The 17,822-nt window shown below is 37.2% G+C and overlaps 1 protein-coding gene across 1 annotated transcript in view; it reads right to left on the bottom strand.

Annotated features, from left to right (window-relative positions):
* MYT1L (myelin transcription factor 1 like) overlaps positions 1–17,822 on the bottom strand; it is a 730,598-nt gene that overhangs the window by 243,178 nt on the left and 469,598 nt on the right. Inside the window, exon 11 of the mRNA XM_043981893.1 lies at positions 5,594–5,949. Within this exon, the coding sequence (XP_043837828.1) occupies positions 5,594–5,949 (356 nt within the window). The remainder of the gene's footprint in view (positions 1–5,593; positions 5,950–17,822) is intronic.

The raw sequence follows: 17,822 nt of genomic DNA, 5'->3' as shown, positions 1-17,822 counted from the left end.
CATGTAAGAATTTAATAATTTATCATTAAGGGGGTAGAGATTATTGATCATTTTAAAGCCCTGGTCTTTTTTCATGCACTGAAGTATGAAAGTGAATTATAACTCACTAGATTCTATGTAACAGTTTATTCTGTTTTTCAGATCACAGGAGAATTAAGTGAGAGACAAAGTATCATTTAGATAGCCAGGAAGAAACACAATGTATAAAAATTGGAGTTAATGATTGGGAAAAATTTTTGACCGCTAGATAGTAGCCATTTTAATTTTAGCTTGAGAGAATTTTCATAAATGTGGGTCTAGACCAGGGGCAGATGGATTCAACAATAACAACAACCACCACCTTTTGTTCACATACTAAAACAAGCAGAAAATGAGAAAAAATGACGATCACTGTAGCTTAAAATGATTTCATACTATATGGAAAATATTTGCTATTACCTCCCTATTTCCTCCTTAAGGCTTATTATGGTGCTTGTAGATTCTTGGTTTTTTGAGTCCTTTGACTCTTGGGTTATTTCTGGATCAAGGGGATGGGTGTTATTGTTGTGGATGGAATTAACTGCTTCCTTTGTGTTGTCTAAACCAACTCCAAGAAATGTAAACTCTAAGTTTATAGTTTTAAAATATGAAAAATATTTAATTTAGTGCTCTTATTTCCTCACTGAAACCTACCCCAAGCTTTGCCCCCTTTAGTTTGTATGTGCAGTGATCAGTTTTCCTTCTTTTTCTATAGAGAGCCTGTCATGGTTCTCTGAGTACTCTTGTACTTTATCTTAAGACTGATGTTTGCATCATCTGTTTAGAGGATATTGATGTGATCAGCTTTAGAAGGAACCTGATGAAAGGCTCAGAAAGATAAAGGTCACTGTTAATGCAAAATGAGAAAAATGAGAGTCACTGGGATTTCAAGGTTTCCTGACATAATGGTCCAGTTCTCTCTTGTACTCTTCATATGTGAGAAGGGAATGCTTTCAGAAAATACAGTTCAGAAATACAGATTGTTGGTAGATCTGTTCAAGTGTGTGACTAAAATATCACTCTCTTTATTTATGAGCAATGACCTGCTATTTCAACAACAAAACATGCAAAGTTTGGTTTTCATGTTATCGTTGTTTATAAGTGGCAGGAAATTAGTGAGAGGATCACCACTTATAGCAGTAGTGGGAAATGTAAAATATTTGGCATATTTGGGAACTGAAATAAATGACTGACAGAGATATCTTTGAAAGTCCTGTTTCAGTAAACCAGGATGAGTGTCTAAGAGTCTGGTCATGTGAAATAATCAAAATAGCACAGAGCCTTTGAGCGAGGCTCAGGCTGACTTCTCCTACCCCATGGGATTAAAAAATACCTGAATGAAAAGCCAAAAAAGAAAAAAGAGAAATACCTGAAGTACAAGTCATCTTGAGTGTTTTCCTGTGATATTGGCTAAATGGTGCCTTGAAACATTTGTTCTTGAAATTTCTTTATTGGAGATATTTTCCGAATAACAAAAACTTTGCAAACCAGCCTTTGGGAATCAACTTTCTGAAGTGATTTCTTCTCCGAAGGAGAAACATTTATGGTTTGTTGTGTAAATCGGACAAGCATCTGTTGCCTTCTTCCAGAGGATGTGCAATAACTAGAGCACAGAAGAGCATTCCTAAAATTGGCCTTTAGGTTTTTTTCGGGGGAGGTGGGGTGAGGCAATGAGGGTATAGTGATTTGCCCAAGGTCACACAGCCAGTAAGTGTCAAGGGTCTGAGGTCAGATTTGAACTCCGGTCCTCCTGAATCCAGGGCTGGTGCTTTATCTACTGTGCCACCTAGCTGCCTGACCTTTAGGTTTTGCTTTAAACTGATTCTTTGGTCCCTTGGGAATCATTTGACAGGCTATCTTAAAAGTGGCAACCTGATAGGATTTCTCTAACTGGTTTGCTAAGAACTTGGAAAAGGTATGTCTAGAATGATGCTGAATGAGGAGGTTGCAGATAATTCCTTAATAGCAATTCAGGCATGGGAAAGTTCAGATCTAGAGTTTATAGAGACCTTAATCTATTCTGTTCTAATCTATTTTAACCCCTTCATTTTACAGATGAGAAAAGTAAGGCTAATTAACTTGTCCAAGGTAACATTAAGTAGTAAGTTTTCACCTTAGAACCCAAACCCAGGTCTTTTGACTTCAAATCTTTTCACAGTACCATACTGCTAAGTGGCACAGTGGATATAGTCTTGGACTTGGAGTCAGCAAGATCTGAAATCAAATCCTTTCCCAGATAATTAATGCCTGTGTGATTCTAGCCAAGCCACTTGACTACTCTCAGACTCAGTTTCCTCATCTGTAAAATGGGGATAATAATAGCACCTATTCCACAGGATTGTTTTAAGGATCAAATGAGATAACACATGGAAAGTAATCTGTAAACCTTAAAATGCTATATAAATTAAGTTGCTGCTATTATTAATATTATTATTATGTAGAAAAGGGATATTGAAGGGGATTTAAAAATTTTTACATTTGGCAGATTTTTTTTTTTTGCTTTTATAACATCTCTTCCAAATCAGTAGGTTTGAATAAGTATTTGCAGCCCACCCCCAGCATTAGAAATATAATAAATAAGATAGTGTTCTTGTTTTTTTCTTTATTGTAATCTATTATGTTCTATCCATTATGTTCACCAAATTGGAATTTTCTCTGCCACAGTAGATTTACTTTTAGTTCTTTTATGCATTAAGAACAGGCTAAAGCCTATGAATTTCCTGGTTCAATAGTTCATGCCCAAGGGCCTGTAATTTCATCAGTTTGGATAGATACTTCCTCTACCAGGGCACATCACAACCCCTCTATGCTTTGGTAGATAGCCTCTGTGGATTGCTCCGTCTATAAAATTCAATACCCTGAAGCTAATCTGGGGATGAGGAGTTTCAAGCAACTCATCCCCAGATTATTTTTCATGTGAGGTTGCTCCTCGAATGAAAGACACACAATCCATCACTGGGCTAGCAAAACTTGCCAGAGCTTGTGCTCTGCTTGACTGAATTTCCAATACAACAAATATGTCCAAAATAGCTAAACTAGAACAAAACATGTCTATGTGAACCTCTAGCAGTCAAATTCTAAAAGTAAGGTTGGAAATCTGCTGAGCATTTCAGATGTCCCCATAATGTTCAAGTTAGTGTGGGCCAAAGATTACAAAAAGAAATCTCAAATAGAAAATGGAGTATTTGAGAAAATAAATAACAGAAGTGGAGATGTATCTTGCATGTTTGATCAATGGTTTGTCCTAATGTTTTAAAACATATTTTGTGTGATTAATACTAATCTCTGACTCCCATATAAGCTTTCACATCTTAAAACAAAAATTTCTACTGCTGTCCAGACACAGAGACTAGAACTTGAGGGAACGATGCTTCATATCAATTTTTTTTTATCATAATCCAGGGTCAATGTATGAAGTTGAATCTGCTATGACAACCAGCTATAAGAGAGCAGGTCTAACGTTGTGTCTAGAAATAATTAACTAAATAGCTACATTATTCAACTTCCCAAATATTTTATTATATGGGACTTCATCATGAAATTTTTCAGCATGAAAAGAATGCTTACACTTTTGCTGATATGGGGCCCTCCTGACCAACAACCACCAAAACCAAAATAATTTTATAATTTTAAAGAAAATATTAACATCTCAGTTAAAAAAATTCGCCTTGCTGTGGAGCCTTTTCCAAACATAATTAATACATTACAACAAAAATGCCTCCCTCAAAGCAAGTTGCTTAGGATAATATCTTGTTTTCTAATATGATCATGAATTTTGCTTCCCCTCTACTAGATTCTGTAAAATCAGTACCAGAAAAGTATATGAATTAGTTGGCTGGCAGAATTTATCTCAGTTCCAAAGGTTTTTAAAAATAATTTATTTGGGGTATTGTGTATATGTTATTTTCCATCATGACTCCAGACCGCTGTGACCATTTCAAACAATTTTCTTACATGATCAAACCAGGCTTCACAGGGGTAAAACTATCATTATTTTTTAAAAAGAAATGGTTAGAATGTTCATGCTTGCCTTATGAGATTAGAAACAACCACCACACACCTACTTGAACTAAGAAAAGCTCTCCCCACAGGCTCTGGGAAACAGCAGTCCTTTGTAAAAGGGAACTGGCTCCTCTAGCATTCAAACTCTTGAATAGCTTTCAGGCCAGGGATGGGGGTGGGGTGGATAAAAGTAAAAAACAAACCCACTTTCTCATTGAGTTTTGGCATTTCTGCTAGATAAATTCCAAGAGAATGAGAAAGGACTATCACTGAAAAATTTCAAGCCAGCCTTCCTTCCTTCCTTCCTTCCTTCCTTCCTTCCTTCCTTCCTTCCTTCCTTCCTTCCTTCCTTCCTTCCTTCCTTCCTTCCTTCCTTCTTTCCTTCCTTCCTTCCTTCTTTCCTTCCTTCCTTCCTTCCTTCCTTTATCGCTCCTTCCTTCTTCCCTCCTTCTTTCTCTCCTTTCCTCTCTCCTCCCTCCCTTCCTTTCTTCTTAAGATTAAAGGCTTTATATTTTCTTTTTTTTTTTTTTTTGCAGGGCAATGGGGGTTAAGTGACTTGCCCAGGGTCACACAGCTAGTAAGTATCAAGTGTCTGAGGCCAGATTTTGAACTCAGGTACTCCTGAATCCAGGGCCGGTGCTTAATCCACTTTGCCACCTAGCCACCCCCAGATTAAAGGCTTTATATTTGAAGAGACCATTGAGAGCATCAAGTCCAACCCACTGAAACCTGTGCAATAGTTCCTAAATCCTTTTTAGTTTTGGTTAAGAGAAAGGAGTGAAAAATCAAGCTATTCACATTTTGTTCCTAAAACATTTCAACCCCAATGCCCTAAATGTCATTATTTGTTCACTACACAGAAAGGTGAGCATACCAAATCAGAGTCATAATCTGAAAATACAGTGGCAAAATAGTGCTGGATTAATCAGTTCCTTTGTCATTTCATTAACACCTATTTCCATCCTAGTCTTACGATAAAATCACTATGGTGAAGCCTCTGCAACAAATATCCCATACCTAAATTTTACCAATCAACTTACTTCCTGCTACATGGAGGTTCAAAATACTACTAAACAAATAGATGAGTTAAACCCATTTTTATAGTAATAATCTCTCTTGCAAATTTGTCAGGCCATTGATGACAAAGTAAATTGCCTTGTGAATTTTCTAGCTAAACCAAATGATAGTACTTTCTAGAACTGATAAGCTAAAGTATTACATATATATATATATATATATATATATATAATGCATTGTATATTTAAACACACTCAAAAACACACATGCACATCTGCAAACTATAGTAGCCTTTGACATTCCACTTGAATAATTATTTGCTTGAAAGAAGTCTAAAGTCTAAAAGGCTATCTAGATCACAATCTTTAAAATAAAGATTAAGAGGATTTCATAAAGAGGATTTTTTTCATACAGGTTTTTCATATAGTAAGGGAGAGAATTTTCTGCATAACTTCCATTACTCAAAACTTGTCTCATGAAGATCAACCCAGAGAATTCATAATGAAAACTTAACTCAGAATACCATCTAGTTCTTTATTAATATGTTAATGATTACCATGCTCTTCTTCTTCCTCCTCTTCTTCCTCCTCCTCCTCTTCTTCCTCTTCTTCATCCTCCACATCTTCTCCCTCTTCTTCATCATCTTCTTCCTCTTCTTCAATCTCCTCCTCTTCCTCTCGATCTATCTCTTCATCATCTTCATCCTCTTCCCCTTGCTCCTCATTGTCATCAGAGTATTCCTCCTCCTCCTCTTCCTCTTTTTCATCCATTTCCTCAGTTCCATCTGTTTCATAACATTCATCTACTGAGGAGTTGTCAGTTTTAACCACAAATGGCTTTCTTTTGGGAGCAGGTTCTTGGGGTTGTTTATCTTGTGTTTTTCTTTTTTTAGCCAAAGGACAGCCATAAACACTGTTTAGGAAAGTAAAAGAGGTGTGTTATTATACCACCTGTGATGGTCAGAGTGACAGAAGTCATATCATTTAATCATTTAATTAAGTTTTTTAATTACTGACTTTGACATATATGTTATATAGTGTTTACCAGACTGGCTTCAGATAGCACAGGAATCCATAATCTGACAATTGCTCTTACAACTGAAATACTTCGAAATAGAAATTTTATTCATCTAGTTACTGTTAAAAAGTTGAGTCTTGCATTTTACCTTGATTTGCTGTGTTATAGGTCTGAGAAATCATTATGTCTTAGATTCCCAATCAGTAAAATGGGCATAATAAAATCAACTCATTAAGATGCTATGAAGATTCACGATGCATATATTTTAGTGGAAAGTCAATTAAATGAGATGTTGGTAATGTTTTAGTATGTTTAAAGGATTTGTAGGGAAAATAATTTCAAGAAATATTTCTATTTTATTCTTTTTTACATTTTATTATAATTATCTTATTCTGTTATTTTATTCTCCATTATATGTTATATTATGAAAGGACTTCATACTAAAAGAATTTAGATGAACTATAGATATTCTTACATCCTATAAAACTTAATTCAGTTCAATTCAACAAATATTTATTAAATATCTACTATATGCAAAGCAATTGGCAACCTACAATAGTGGACAGAAGGCAGTTCTTAGTGTCATGAAGACTCAAATTCTCATCCTGCCTCTGACACGTATTAACTGTATTACCAGAAATAAAAGACATATAACCTCTTAGTTCCTGATCTGTATTGGTGGAGGAAATTTCCATACTATAAGATCCCCACAACAAAGCAATCATAACTCTGGACTATTTCCCCATCCCCTAAATACAACCTGGAAAAAATGTACTAGCTAGGTACCAGGCACAATAAACTAAATGAACAAATGGTTGTGGTTACATTCATAACTACATACCCATATGTAACCCTGTTAACCTCAATATGAGTTAATCCTATCCCATGCCTGGTCACTTCATTGCTATTATTAGTAGTACTATTATCAGTCTTATAAATAATCTAGGTTAACAGACAGTACTATAGGCTTGGGATGACCAAAGCTTTTTGGAAGAAGTTTCTTTTCATTTTCGGCAAAGCTTTGACATCAAGGAGGCAGGCAGAGGTACTACTAGGCAGTAGTATTTTTGCTGATGGTGAAAATACCAATCTGATCAGTGGCTGTATTTCCTGCTTTTCTGGGCATCCAGGAAAGCACAAAGAAGTGACTGTGGAAACTAAGATGCTGTTGCAACATGAAGTAATTTAGGAATTTTCCATGATCATAGTGGTCAATCTAGTCCAGTCCTCTCAAGTGATAGATACAGAAATAATCCCAGATAAATTAAGTATCTAGTGGAAGGTAATATGTTAAAAGATCCATATACTTGAATCAGAATTTCTGACTTCAAATCCAATACTCTTTCCATGGTCCCACACTAGCTCTTTAATTTACTCACTATCAAAAATTACAACAGCAATTGTACTCATTATAGCTATTAGAAATAATAAAGGCAACAATAAAAAAATCTGTCTAGACCTGATTTATAAAACAAAATGCAAGGAAATCCTATGAGCTCTGCAGGATTTTTGTATTTTCCAGGTATGTAATCCAGTGAATGAATGAATGATACTAATAATCCCCACCCCCATCTTCTATACTGGAAATGTGTTAGTAACACAACTTTTATCCTTGAGGAAACAATGATGCAAAGCAGATTAAATATCTATTTTATAAAAACTAATCATGATAATAATACTACTTTACATTTATGTAGAAATTTGGAATTTGCAATGTAATTTTGCATAAATTATCATTAGATGCTCACTAAAATCCCATGCATTACATAGCATTTTTATCCCTATTTTTGAGGTAGGGAAAAGTGAACCCCAGTGAGGGTAAGTGACTTGATCACAGTACCATTCTAGTAGGTAGCAAAGGCCTGATTTAAACTTCCAGCTCTTGACTAGTCCAGTGTTTTTTTCACTAGTCCATCCTGTGGGTATGTATAGAACAGATGTCTGATAGCAGAAAATTGCCCAAATGGAAAGCTCTCTGATCCAAACATTAAATTTTTGTTTCAAATATAGACATTCTAGGAGATTATATTCTAAAGTGAACGTATTTTTACATTGATTTTGTGTTTGTTCAAATATTAACTTATCAATTTATAGAATTAGAAAAGAACTTAGAGGACAAATCCCTTCTCTTACTTCATTTTACAAAAGAGAAAACTGAGACCAAGAGAGGTGATGTACTTGGTCATACCACAAGACAATGATTGAGTTACTGATACTATGAAGTCTACCAACTCCCAGGCCAGTATTCACTTCATCTAGCCATGGTCTCCCCTTAAAGCAATGTTTCTAGTTTTGATAACATAGTTCCTTTGGGATTTAACTGAAGATGGAGATAGGGCCTGGGCCTGTGCTTAATTGGCGTAGGGAACTCCCAGGTGAGGAACCTTCCTCTACCAGTGTAGGTCAGTACCTTCTTTGCAACTTAAGTGAGTAGCCTAGAGAACTGAGAGGTAAAGTGATTTGCCCAGGGTCACATAGCCAGTGTGTGTAAGAGGGAGAACTTGGATCCCTTCATGGTTAGAAAGCCAGCTCTCTACTTGCTACAAGACAATAACTCTCTATCTTGGAAGACAGTGTAAGCATGGTGTGTGTGATCCTTGGACTAGGCTTATGGTCCATAAATTGTATCCATAAATCTATACATACATCCTAAATTGTCATCAATATATTTTAGCAGCCCTAAAATGAAGCGTGTGTAATGTAAGTAAACTTACATTAGTAATGCATTTTGTGGACTAAATATCTCATTTCTTATTTTTCAAATGTATTTAATTGTCAATAATGATATATGTTTATTTAGAATCATTACTGAATTCATAGTAACCTTTTGCCATTATGTATCTTCTCAATTAATAGATACTCATCAGAATTGTTTTCATCATGGGGCCCTAAAAGTTCTTTTTTTCTTTTTTTTCTTTTTTTGCAGGGCAATGAGGGTTAAGTGAATTGCCCAGGGCCACACCCTCTTGAATCCAGGGCCCATGCTTTATCCACTACGCCACCTAGCTGCCCCCAAAGAACTGAATCAATTTTTGGGGGCTGGGGCAATGAGGGTTAAGTGACTTGCCCAGGGTCACACAGCTAGTAAGTGTCAAGTTTCTGAGCTCGCATTTGAACTCAGGTCCTCCTGAATTCAGGGCCGGTGCTTTATCCACTCTGCCACCTAGCTGCCCCTAAAATTTTGAAATTAAAAAAATAGTTCTCATTGTCAAAGAATTGGGGGGCATTGGTGAATAGGAAAGCTCACTGGACCAAAAATTGGTATAACTAGGTTAGAACCTTGCTTTGCCACTGATTTTGCCATGTGACCTTGGGCAAGTTATTTCCATCTTCTGGGCCCCTGCTTCCATATATGAAAAACGAAAGAGATGGACCAGATAATCCGTTAAGTCCCTTTCTGTGCCAGCATTCTGTGATTTATGACCATGAACTCATTGACTTCTTGCTGTTGGTTTTTCCTGATGAGTGAAGCTTTCAAAATACTTTTGCAATCTTTCCAATTCGACTCCATTACCTTTTATTTTCCTGCCTGCCCCACATTACCCCCCAAATCACTTGACAAATCACAGTGTATTTTCCAGACTCCTGCCCTAGATCCAGTTGATCAACTATTGGAGATAAACCAGCACTCCCTTTACAGAGTCTCACGCCAATTCCCATGTCCTGGTGCACATACTTCTTGCTAAATCTATTGATGTAAAATGTAAATAAAACTGGCACCCAATGGTAGAAGAATTCCCTTATGCTGCTTCTTTATTTGATCTATAATTATTTAGTGCCAGCCTCTGGCACCTATTTTTAATGTGGCAACACAATTCAAGCCAAAAAAGGACTTCACCACATTCTACCTGCAGTATTAAAGCAGCCTATAGTCTAGAGAGCTGACTAAAGTCTAAACATTTTTCCTGTTCTATGAGACTCGGTAGCTAGAAATGTTTCAAAGCACTCCTATGTGATGTGGGAGTATGGACTCACGTAAACCTGTATATTGTGTACCATGGTTTTTTCCCAAAGAAGTGGGTAGCAAAGAGAGGTTACTGCACATCACAGTAAGAGCACTGATTTCAGTGCAGGTGTTAATCTCATTCCTTCTCCAACCTTTAAGTGATTTCAGAAACTGCTTAGTGACAGCACTGGGCCTGCCCCAGGGCTTCCAAAACATACTGATTCATCCAGGCAGCTGGTTACCAATCCTTAGAAATCTTTCTAAATTGTAAAAAACCAAAAACAAAACCAAAAAACTTTGACACAAAATCACAAACTTGCAATAATTCCAGTTCCATAGAAAGCTAAGGAACTGCAAAGTAACAACTTGAGGATAATCCTAAATATTAAACTGGATACTGGTACATCCAGTTGAGTGTCAAATAAGAGGTTTGTTAAAGACCCATGGCTTTGTTTTTGGCATAGTCATGAATTCTAAAAAACTCCTCAACATTTCTACTTTCCATTGCCCTTTTCTTAAATCCTGTTATTGAGCCTTACAGCTGTGAGGCCAATCCTATTTCTGTCCCATTATCAACAATGCAGAGATGCAGGGGACCATAAGTTGCCAGCCAGAAACCAATAGATGGATGATAGAATAATAAAGAAAACAGACAGAATATATTGCTATTGATACATTTAGGGAAATACTGTTTGAAAAGAAGTCAATCAATATGATCCTAATTGAACTAAAATGTTATCATAGTAGTTAAGTAACATTCACATATTAAATAATATTAAGTAATATGTACATATATAACTTGGCTTTAAGTATGCAGTTTGCTTAACTGTGTCCATACCATGTGAGTGAGTGGGGGTAGCTTCTCTGATTGTCTATCTGTATCTTTAAAAGGAGTGTTTTCTCTTTTCTGCCATCCTTCTGCTATGTTCCTAGCTACTGTTTATAGCACCTAGTGCCCAGCCTGGATACCATAACCTGAACCGTAAAGAGTGGGAAGGAACTTGACTTTTTCCTGGTCTTATTCTTTTATCTCAGCTCCAAGAAATGGGCATGGGGCTACTTGTTACTGTTTTATGTAGCTTGTTCTCTGGGGAGGTGATCCCCAGGACATCAGGAGTTCAAGTTGGGATTGTAGCAGTCAGCCAAGTCAGTCTGAAAGCCCTGAGAAGCCAACATGCCTGAGACTCAAGCCCCTGGATGGGGTGGGGAGAGGGTAGACTCTGAATGGAACTGTGATTTAAGGGAAATGAGCTAAAAGAGGAAGTTGATCCTATTCCCTTCTTGGAGACTGAGGTGGTGTAGCAGGGAAGGGGGATCATACCTTCCACTTTTTGATAGAAGGGTTTGTATATTTGTGATTATCTTTTTTTGGGTGGGGCAATGAGGGTTAAGTGACTTGCCCAGGGTCCCACAGTTAGTATGTGTTAAGTGTCTGAGGTCAGATTTGAACTCAGGTTCTCCTGAATCCAGGGCCAGTGCTCTATCCACTGTGCCACTTAGCTGCCCTGTGATTATCTTTTGAAGTAAATATTGCTCTTCATAAGAACTTCACTGTGTTATATATACGATTAAAAAAATAATACAAATATAGTTACTAGGCTGGGATCATAGTGTTTAGAGATGCAAGGAATTTTAGAGACTATCAAATCCAGTATTTAAGGATCCTTCTATAACATCAGAAAATTTCTGGAACACTCAGGTGAAAGAAGTTGTATTATTAGTATCAGTATTGTATTATTTCAAGTTCTCTCTTCTCTGTGAAGCTATTCCTGATACTTTCAGCTCCTAGTGCTTTCCTTTGCAAAATTACTTTGTGCTGTAGTGGATAGACAGTTGGCCTCAGAACTAAGAAGGCTTGGGTTCAAGTCTTGCCTTGGATACATATGTCTGTGTAACTCTAGACAAGTCACCTAACCTCTCAGGGCCCTAAGCATCTCAGGCTTATTAGTTGCAGAAGTGCCAACTTGCATTGGTAGAGAGAATTTCTTTCCTCACTTGGGAATGCCCTATGCCAACAAAAACACAGGTCCACTTCTTCTCCCCCTATTTTACCATACTTATTTATGCACATATTTTCTTCCCCAATAGAATATAAAGACTTTCATGGTAGTTATTACTTCATTTTTTTAATCTTAATTCCAACGTCTAGCATGTTGCTGGGAATATAGTAGGTGCTTCATAAATGTTTGACTAATATCCTTTGATTGAAAAAAATACATAGAAAAAATTAATAGATGGCATAGTGGATATTATATTGCCTTTAGCGCCTGAAAGACTAGAGTTCAATTCCTTATCAAACTTATTAGGCTGTGTGATGCCAGGTGAGTCACTTAACTTTCCTCAGTTTCATCATCTATAAAATGGAAATAATTGAATCTACCTCAGGGTTGTTGTGAAGACTGAGATAATAAATGTACAGTGTTTTGGAATCATTCAAATATTATATAAACACTACATATAATGATTTCAGTAAAGATTTTGTGTAGGTTTATACTTTGTTAACAGCAGCATTGAAAATACATAGATGAAGTACATTCCTGCTATAGAAAGGAAATTTTTATTAACAGATTCACATATGGTTTCATGAGTCCCACTAAAAAATTCTATAGCCTCTAGATTGTAAGTTATTAATATAGAACAATTCTTAATGTTAAGGAGGAGGAAATTGAGGCCTGGAGCTGAAATGTAACTTATTTGAGGTCACAAGGTAGTAAGTAAATAAACTGAATTCAGATATTCTTATTCAGGGGTAGCAAGGTGGTACAGTGGATAGAGCACTGAGATATTTACTAGCTGTGTGACCGTGGGCAAATAATTTAATCCTGTTTGCCTCATTTCCTTATTTAGAAAATGAGCTGGAGAAGGAAATGGCAGAACCACTCTAGTATCTTTGCCAAGAAAATCCCAAAATGGGGTCATAAAGAGACACAACTGAAATGACTGAACAATGACAATTCTTACTCAAAATCAGGGCTAATTCTACCATATTACATTAGTGTTGAATGGTGGTATACATATAGGAAAGGAGAATTTAATAGGTGAGAAGTGTTAGGAAAGATGAGGGTCTTTGTTCAAGGGTAGTCTTTTTTATGGAGAAAAGGAAGAAGGAAGAGATAGGAGAGGAAGATGGAGGAAGGGAGATGGAGAGGGAGATGTAGAGAGAAGAGAAAGAGAGAGGAGGGAGGGAAGGAGGGAGGGAGAGACAGATAGACAGACAGACACAGAACACACACACACACAGAGGTGTGTACATATCCTTGGAAGCTTGGACTAATAAAGGCAGACAGACAGACAGAGACAGAGAAAGAGAGTCAGAGAGAGACAGACAGACAGAGCTAGAGAGCCAGAGTCAGAGAGACAGACAAAAAGACAAAGACAGAGAGAGATAGAAACAGAGACACAAAGAGAGACAGAGAGAGAAAAGTGTGTACATATCTTTGGAAGCTTGGTGTAATAGAAAGAGTTGAATTTGGAGTTAAGAAACTTGGATTTGAATCCTTGTTTATATGTACTAGCCGTACAATCATAAGCAAACCACTTAACCTGTTTGGGCCTCAATTTCTGATGTTAGAATTGAATACTAATAGTTGCACTACCTACTTCATGAGTATAATATGTCATAAATATGAGATCATTTATATAAACTTACATTTATGTTCATGCACTTAGGGGGAGGAGGGGGGCAGAGGAGACCTTTAACTCAGCAGTGGGGGTTCTTATAGCTATGGAGCCTTCCCCACCAACGCAGATAAAAGCTCTATAAAGTCATCTTAGAAAGTTGCCATGGGGTACTTAAAGGTAAAGTGACTTGCCTATGGTCCAGTTATCCTCTTCAGATAACTTGAGAGGACCTCAGAAAAGACAGGGCCTCCAGCGGCTGAGGTTTGGCCCCAGTGAAGTGTAGACACCTCCCGGCTGACTCCATTCAATTAACAAGCAGCAGGACCTGAGGGCAGCTCCAATGGGAAGCCAACTAGACCCTGTAACGATTGGAATAACGCCACCTGCTGGAGACTTACTGTAGAAGAGTTCCACCCATGAAGTGAAGGTCTTTGAGGGCAAGACCAGGAGTCTTTTCTTTGGCGTCAGGAAGTGACGCGGCTAGTGGGAGAAGGAAGGAAGAGACTGGCGCTCGCTCTGGGGCTCTTTTCCTTGGGACTCTGGTGGAGAGCGGAGCTAGAAATGTGCTCTCCCTTTAATAGATAGGAATCTAGGCCTTTCTCTCTCTTTACCAAATTCTTATTCTCCTTAATAAATGCTTAAAAGTCTAACTCTTGCTAAAGCTTATAATTTATTGGCGACCACTCATTGGATATTTTAGACAGACTAGCTAGAATTTTAGCCCTTAACAACCCCCAGAAATTTCCCTCACTCAGGGCCTCGAGCAATTTCACCTCACAAGTGGAGGAAGACTGATGCCTCCCTTCCCTGTCTCCACCCCTTCCCACTGTTTCCACATGACCTGACTATTCCTATGACATGTCTATTACCAGGCTACAACCATAGGATGCTATTGCTATGGTCTCCCTTTCCATAGGTCCACCTGATCCTCAGCCTCTGTTGGAGCTTATGCTAAACAGTGAGGGACAGACTTGCATCAGCACTCAACATCGGGTGTAAGAACTCCTGGTTACCTCTCTGATTCTGCCTATATTCCTAGCATTTTATGTATCCTAATGATTTATCTTTCCAATGCTGTACACCTAAATAAACTCTTTGGTGATGCATATCACCGAAGACTGTTCATTTTGTTTAATTTTCCCCTTCTCTTCAACTTTTTTGCAGAATACTGCAGACTAAGGATTTTTGGGAAATATAGTGTTTATTCTTTGATTTAAAGTTGCCTCCCAAATAAATATCCTAAGAGTTATGAAATATTAAGCAAGCAATTCCTTGAACATGTTTTTGTGCTGTGTTGTTTTTAATCTTAGATGTAAAAAAAATCAGGGACTGTTCTCGACACAGTCGCAATTAAAAAGATCAAAACCATAAGATTTGAATGAAAAAATTGCTTCAAATTTCTGCTGTTTCAACATAAGACAAATAGAGCAATACCCAATGGAGGGCCTACTTCCTCAGGCACCATATGTGTGTGTGTGTGTGTGTGTGTGTGTTACTCATTAGATATCCAAGAAAAATTAACTTTAAGTGATACTAAAATACAATTTTAGAATTTTGAGGCAGCATGGCATAGTAGAACAGTGCTGGACCTGAGATTAGAAGAGATCTGGTTCTGATTCCAGCTTCACGACTTTCTAGCTTCATCCAACCACTAAATGCCTGAAACTCAGTTTACTCATCTGACAAATGTGGGGCTTGAGTTAGAAAACTCCTAAGTGTACTTTTCACTCTCAAGATCTATGATTCTAAGGGAATTCTGAAACTATCTAGTCCAAAACTTCTTAAAATGTGCGTTGTGACCCCATATGGGGTTATATAACTGAATGTGGGGGTCATGAAAAATTTGGTTATGGGTATCTATTTTATGTGCCTATATACCTGGGGTCTCGTAAAAATTTATTGGGCAAAAACAGGTAGTGAGTGGAGAAAGTTTGAGAAGTAGTGATCTAATCCATTCTCATTTTACAGATAAGTAAACTAGGGCCTAGGGTTGTTAAGTGACTTGCTTAAGGTCATACAGGGCCAGGACTAGAACCCAGAAATCACAGAGAATATCAGAGTTGAAAGAGATCACAGAGGTCACACAGTATCCATACCTTGAAGACTTTTGGGGAGAAAGGAGGGAAAACCACCACTTCCATAGGTACATTTTACTTTTGGACAATTCTAATTTTTAAGAATTTTTTCTTTATATTAAGCCTAAAATGGCAGTTTTGTGATTTCCACCTGTTACTCCTAATTTTGTCTTCTGGAACCCATTCCTCTTCAATGTGAAAGCACTTTAAATAAAGGGAAAAAGCTATTATATTTCCCACAAGTCTTCTCTTCTCTCCTAAACATCTCCAGTTCCTTCAACTGATCTCCATATGACATGATCATGAGACTTTTTATTATTCTAGGTATTCTCCCTGGGTGGCAGCTAGGTGGTACAGCGAATAGAAAACCTTGCTCCTCTTCATAAGTTTAAATCTGGCCTCAGACTCTTACTAGCTATATGACTATGGGCAAGTCACTTATCCCTGTTTGCTTCTGTTTCCTCATCTGTAAAATATGAGCTGGAGAAGGAAATGGCAAATCATTCCAGTATCTTTGCCAAGAAAATCCCAAATGGGGTCATGAAGAGTTGGACATGACAGAAAAATGACTGAACAACAACAAAAACTGTTTTTGGGACATTCCTTCCAAAAACAGCACACGGAACTGAACAGAGTGCTCTAGATGTGGTCTGAAAAGGGCAGAATATAATGGGATAAAAATTACCTTTGCTCTAGACTTAATTCTTCTCAATACAACCTATGTTTCTATCAGCTTTTTTGCCTGTGGCATTACACTGTTGCCTCATGGATCTTTCAGTCCTCTCAACCTCCCAGATTTTTTTCCAGATTAATTCCCATATGGATGGTCTCTAAAATCCCTTCCAGATCTATGATTCTATAAAGACATGTTCCACTACCCCAATGATGTACTTGTTAAGCTGATATTTTTGAACTCAAATTAAGACTCTACATTTACCTCTATTAAATTTTGAATGACCAGATTTGGCTCAATTTTCTGGCCTATCAGTAACTTTTTGGCTCCAGATTGGTGTGTTAGCTATCTATCCTATTTTATGTCATCTGCAAATTTGGTAAGTGTGCCATTTTTGTGTCTTTTAGGTCAAAGGTATTTAGGTGCTTTATTACTATCTCCCTACTTATCTTGTATTTCAACTTCCTATTAGCCATTTTTTGTTACATTAATTTCCATCCAAAGATTATTCACCTTGGAACAGAAAACAGGAGTAAAATTAGAATTAATTTAGCTCTACTTATCTCCATGAGCAGTACTCATCATTCCATTCAAAACCTCAAAACAAAAAAAGAAGCAAAACCAAAACAAAATAAACCCTCTGACTTTCCTTACCATTACTTGCCAGCTATGGTACATCATGAACTATAGTTCTCCTGACACTATTCTTATAGGACTTGCCACATTTTTTATTCATCATTGTTGATTGATTCTCCATTATCTGCCCTTGCTTCCATCTTCTGTACATGTCTTTTAAAAATAAAAGTTGAGGTCTAACCATTTTGGAAAGCAATGACAATAACTAAAGTGAACTTTTCCTTTTACCCAGAGATCCCACTGCTAGGATATATCCCAAGGAGGTTAGAGATAGAAAAGTCCCATATATACTAATATAGTCACAGCAGTGCCTTTTTTTGGTGGGGGAGGGGAGGTTGTAGCAAAGAATTGAAAATGATAGATGTCCATCATTTGGGGGATGGCTAAACAAATTGTGGTAAGTGAATGTAATGGAATATTACTATTCCTTAAGAAATGGTAAATATGAAGAATTTAGAGAAGCATGGAAAGACATAAATGATACAGAGCAAAATAACTAGAGCCATGGAAAGGATAGTCATCCCTTCACATTCTTAGGGATTAGGGACAAAGGTTCCCCACAAATGTGAAAAACTGTGAATAACTCTGGGCCACACCCCACCCATTATTTTTTAATAATCATAATGATAATATTTACTTAACACAAAACCAAGAAAAACAGGATACTGCACCCATTAAAAAGTTGCAGTTTCTATGCAAGGAACTTTAGTATCTCAGACAGTATGCTGAGTCTTCACAACTGCTAATGTGGTATCAGTAGCTGCTTCATGGATTTCCTTCTATGAAAAGGGCAAGATACAACTGATCTCTGCAGGAG

This window comes from Dromiciops gliroides, chromosome 2 (genome assembly GCF_019393635.1).
Source record: "Dromiciops gliroides isolate mDroGli1 chromosome 2, mDroGli1.pri, whole genome shotgun sequence".
In the NCBI taxonomy this organism is placed as follows: domain Eukaryota; kingdom Metazoa; phylum Chordata; class Mammalia; order Microbiotheria; family Microbiotheriidae; genus Dromiciops; species Dromiciops gliroides.
This window is presented reverse-complemented; position numbering and strand designations above follow the sequence as displayed.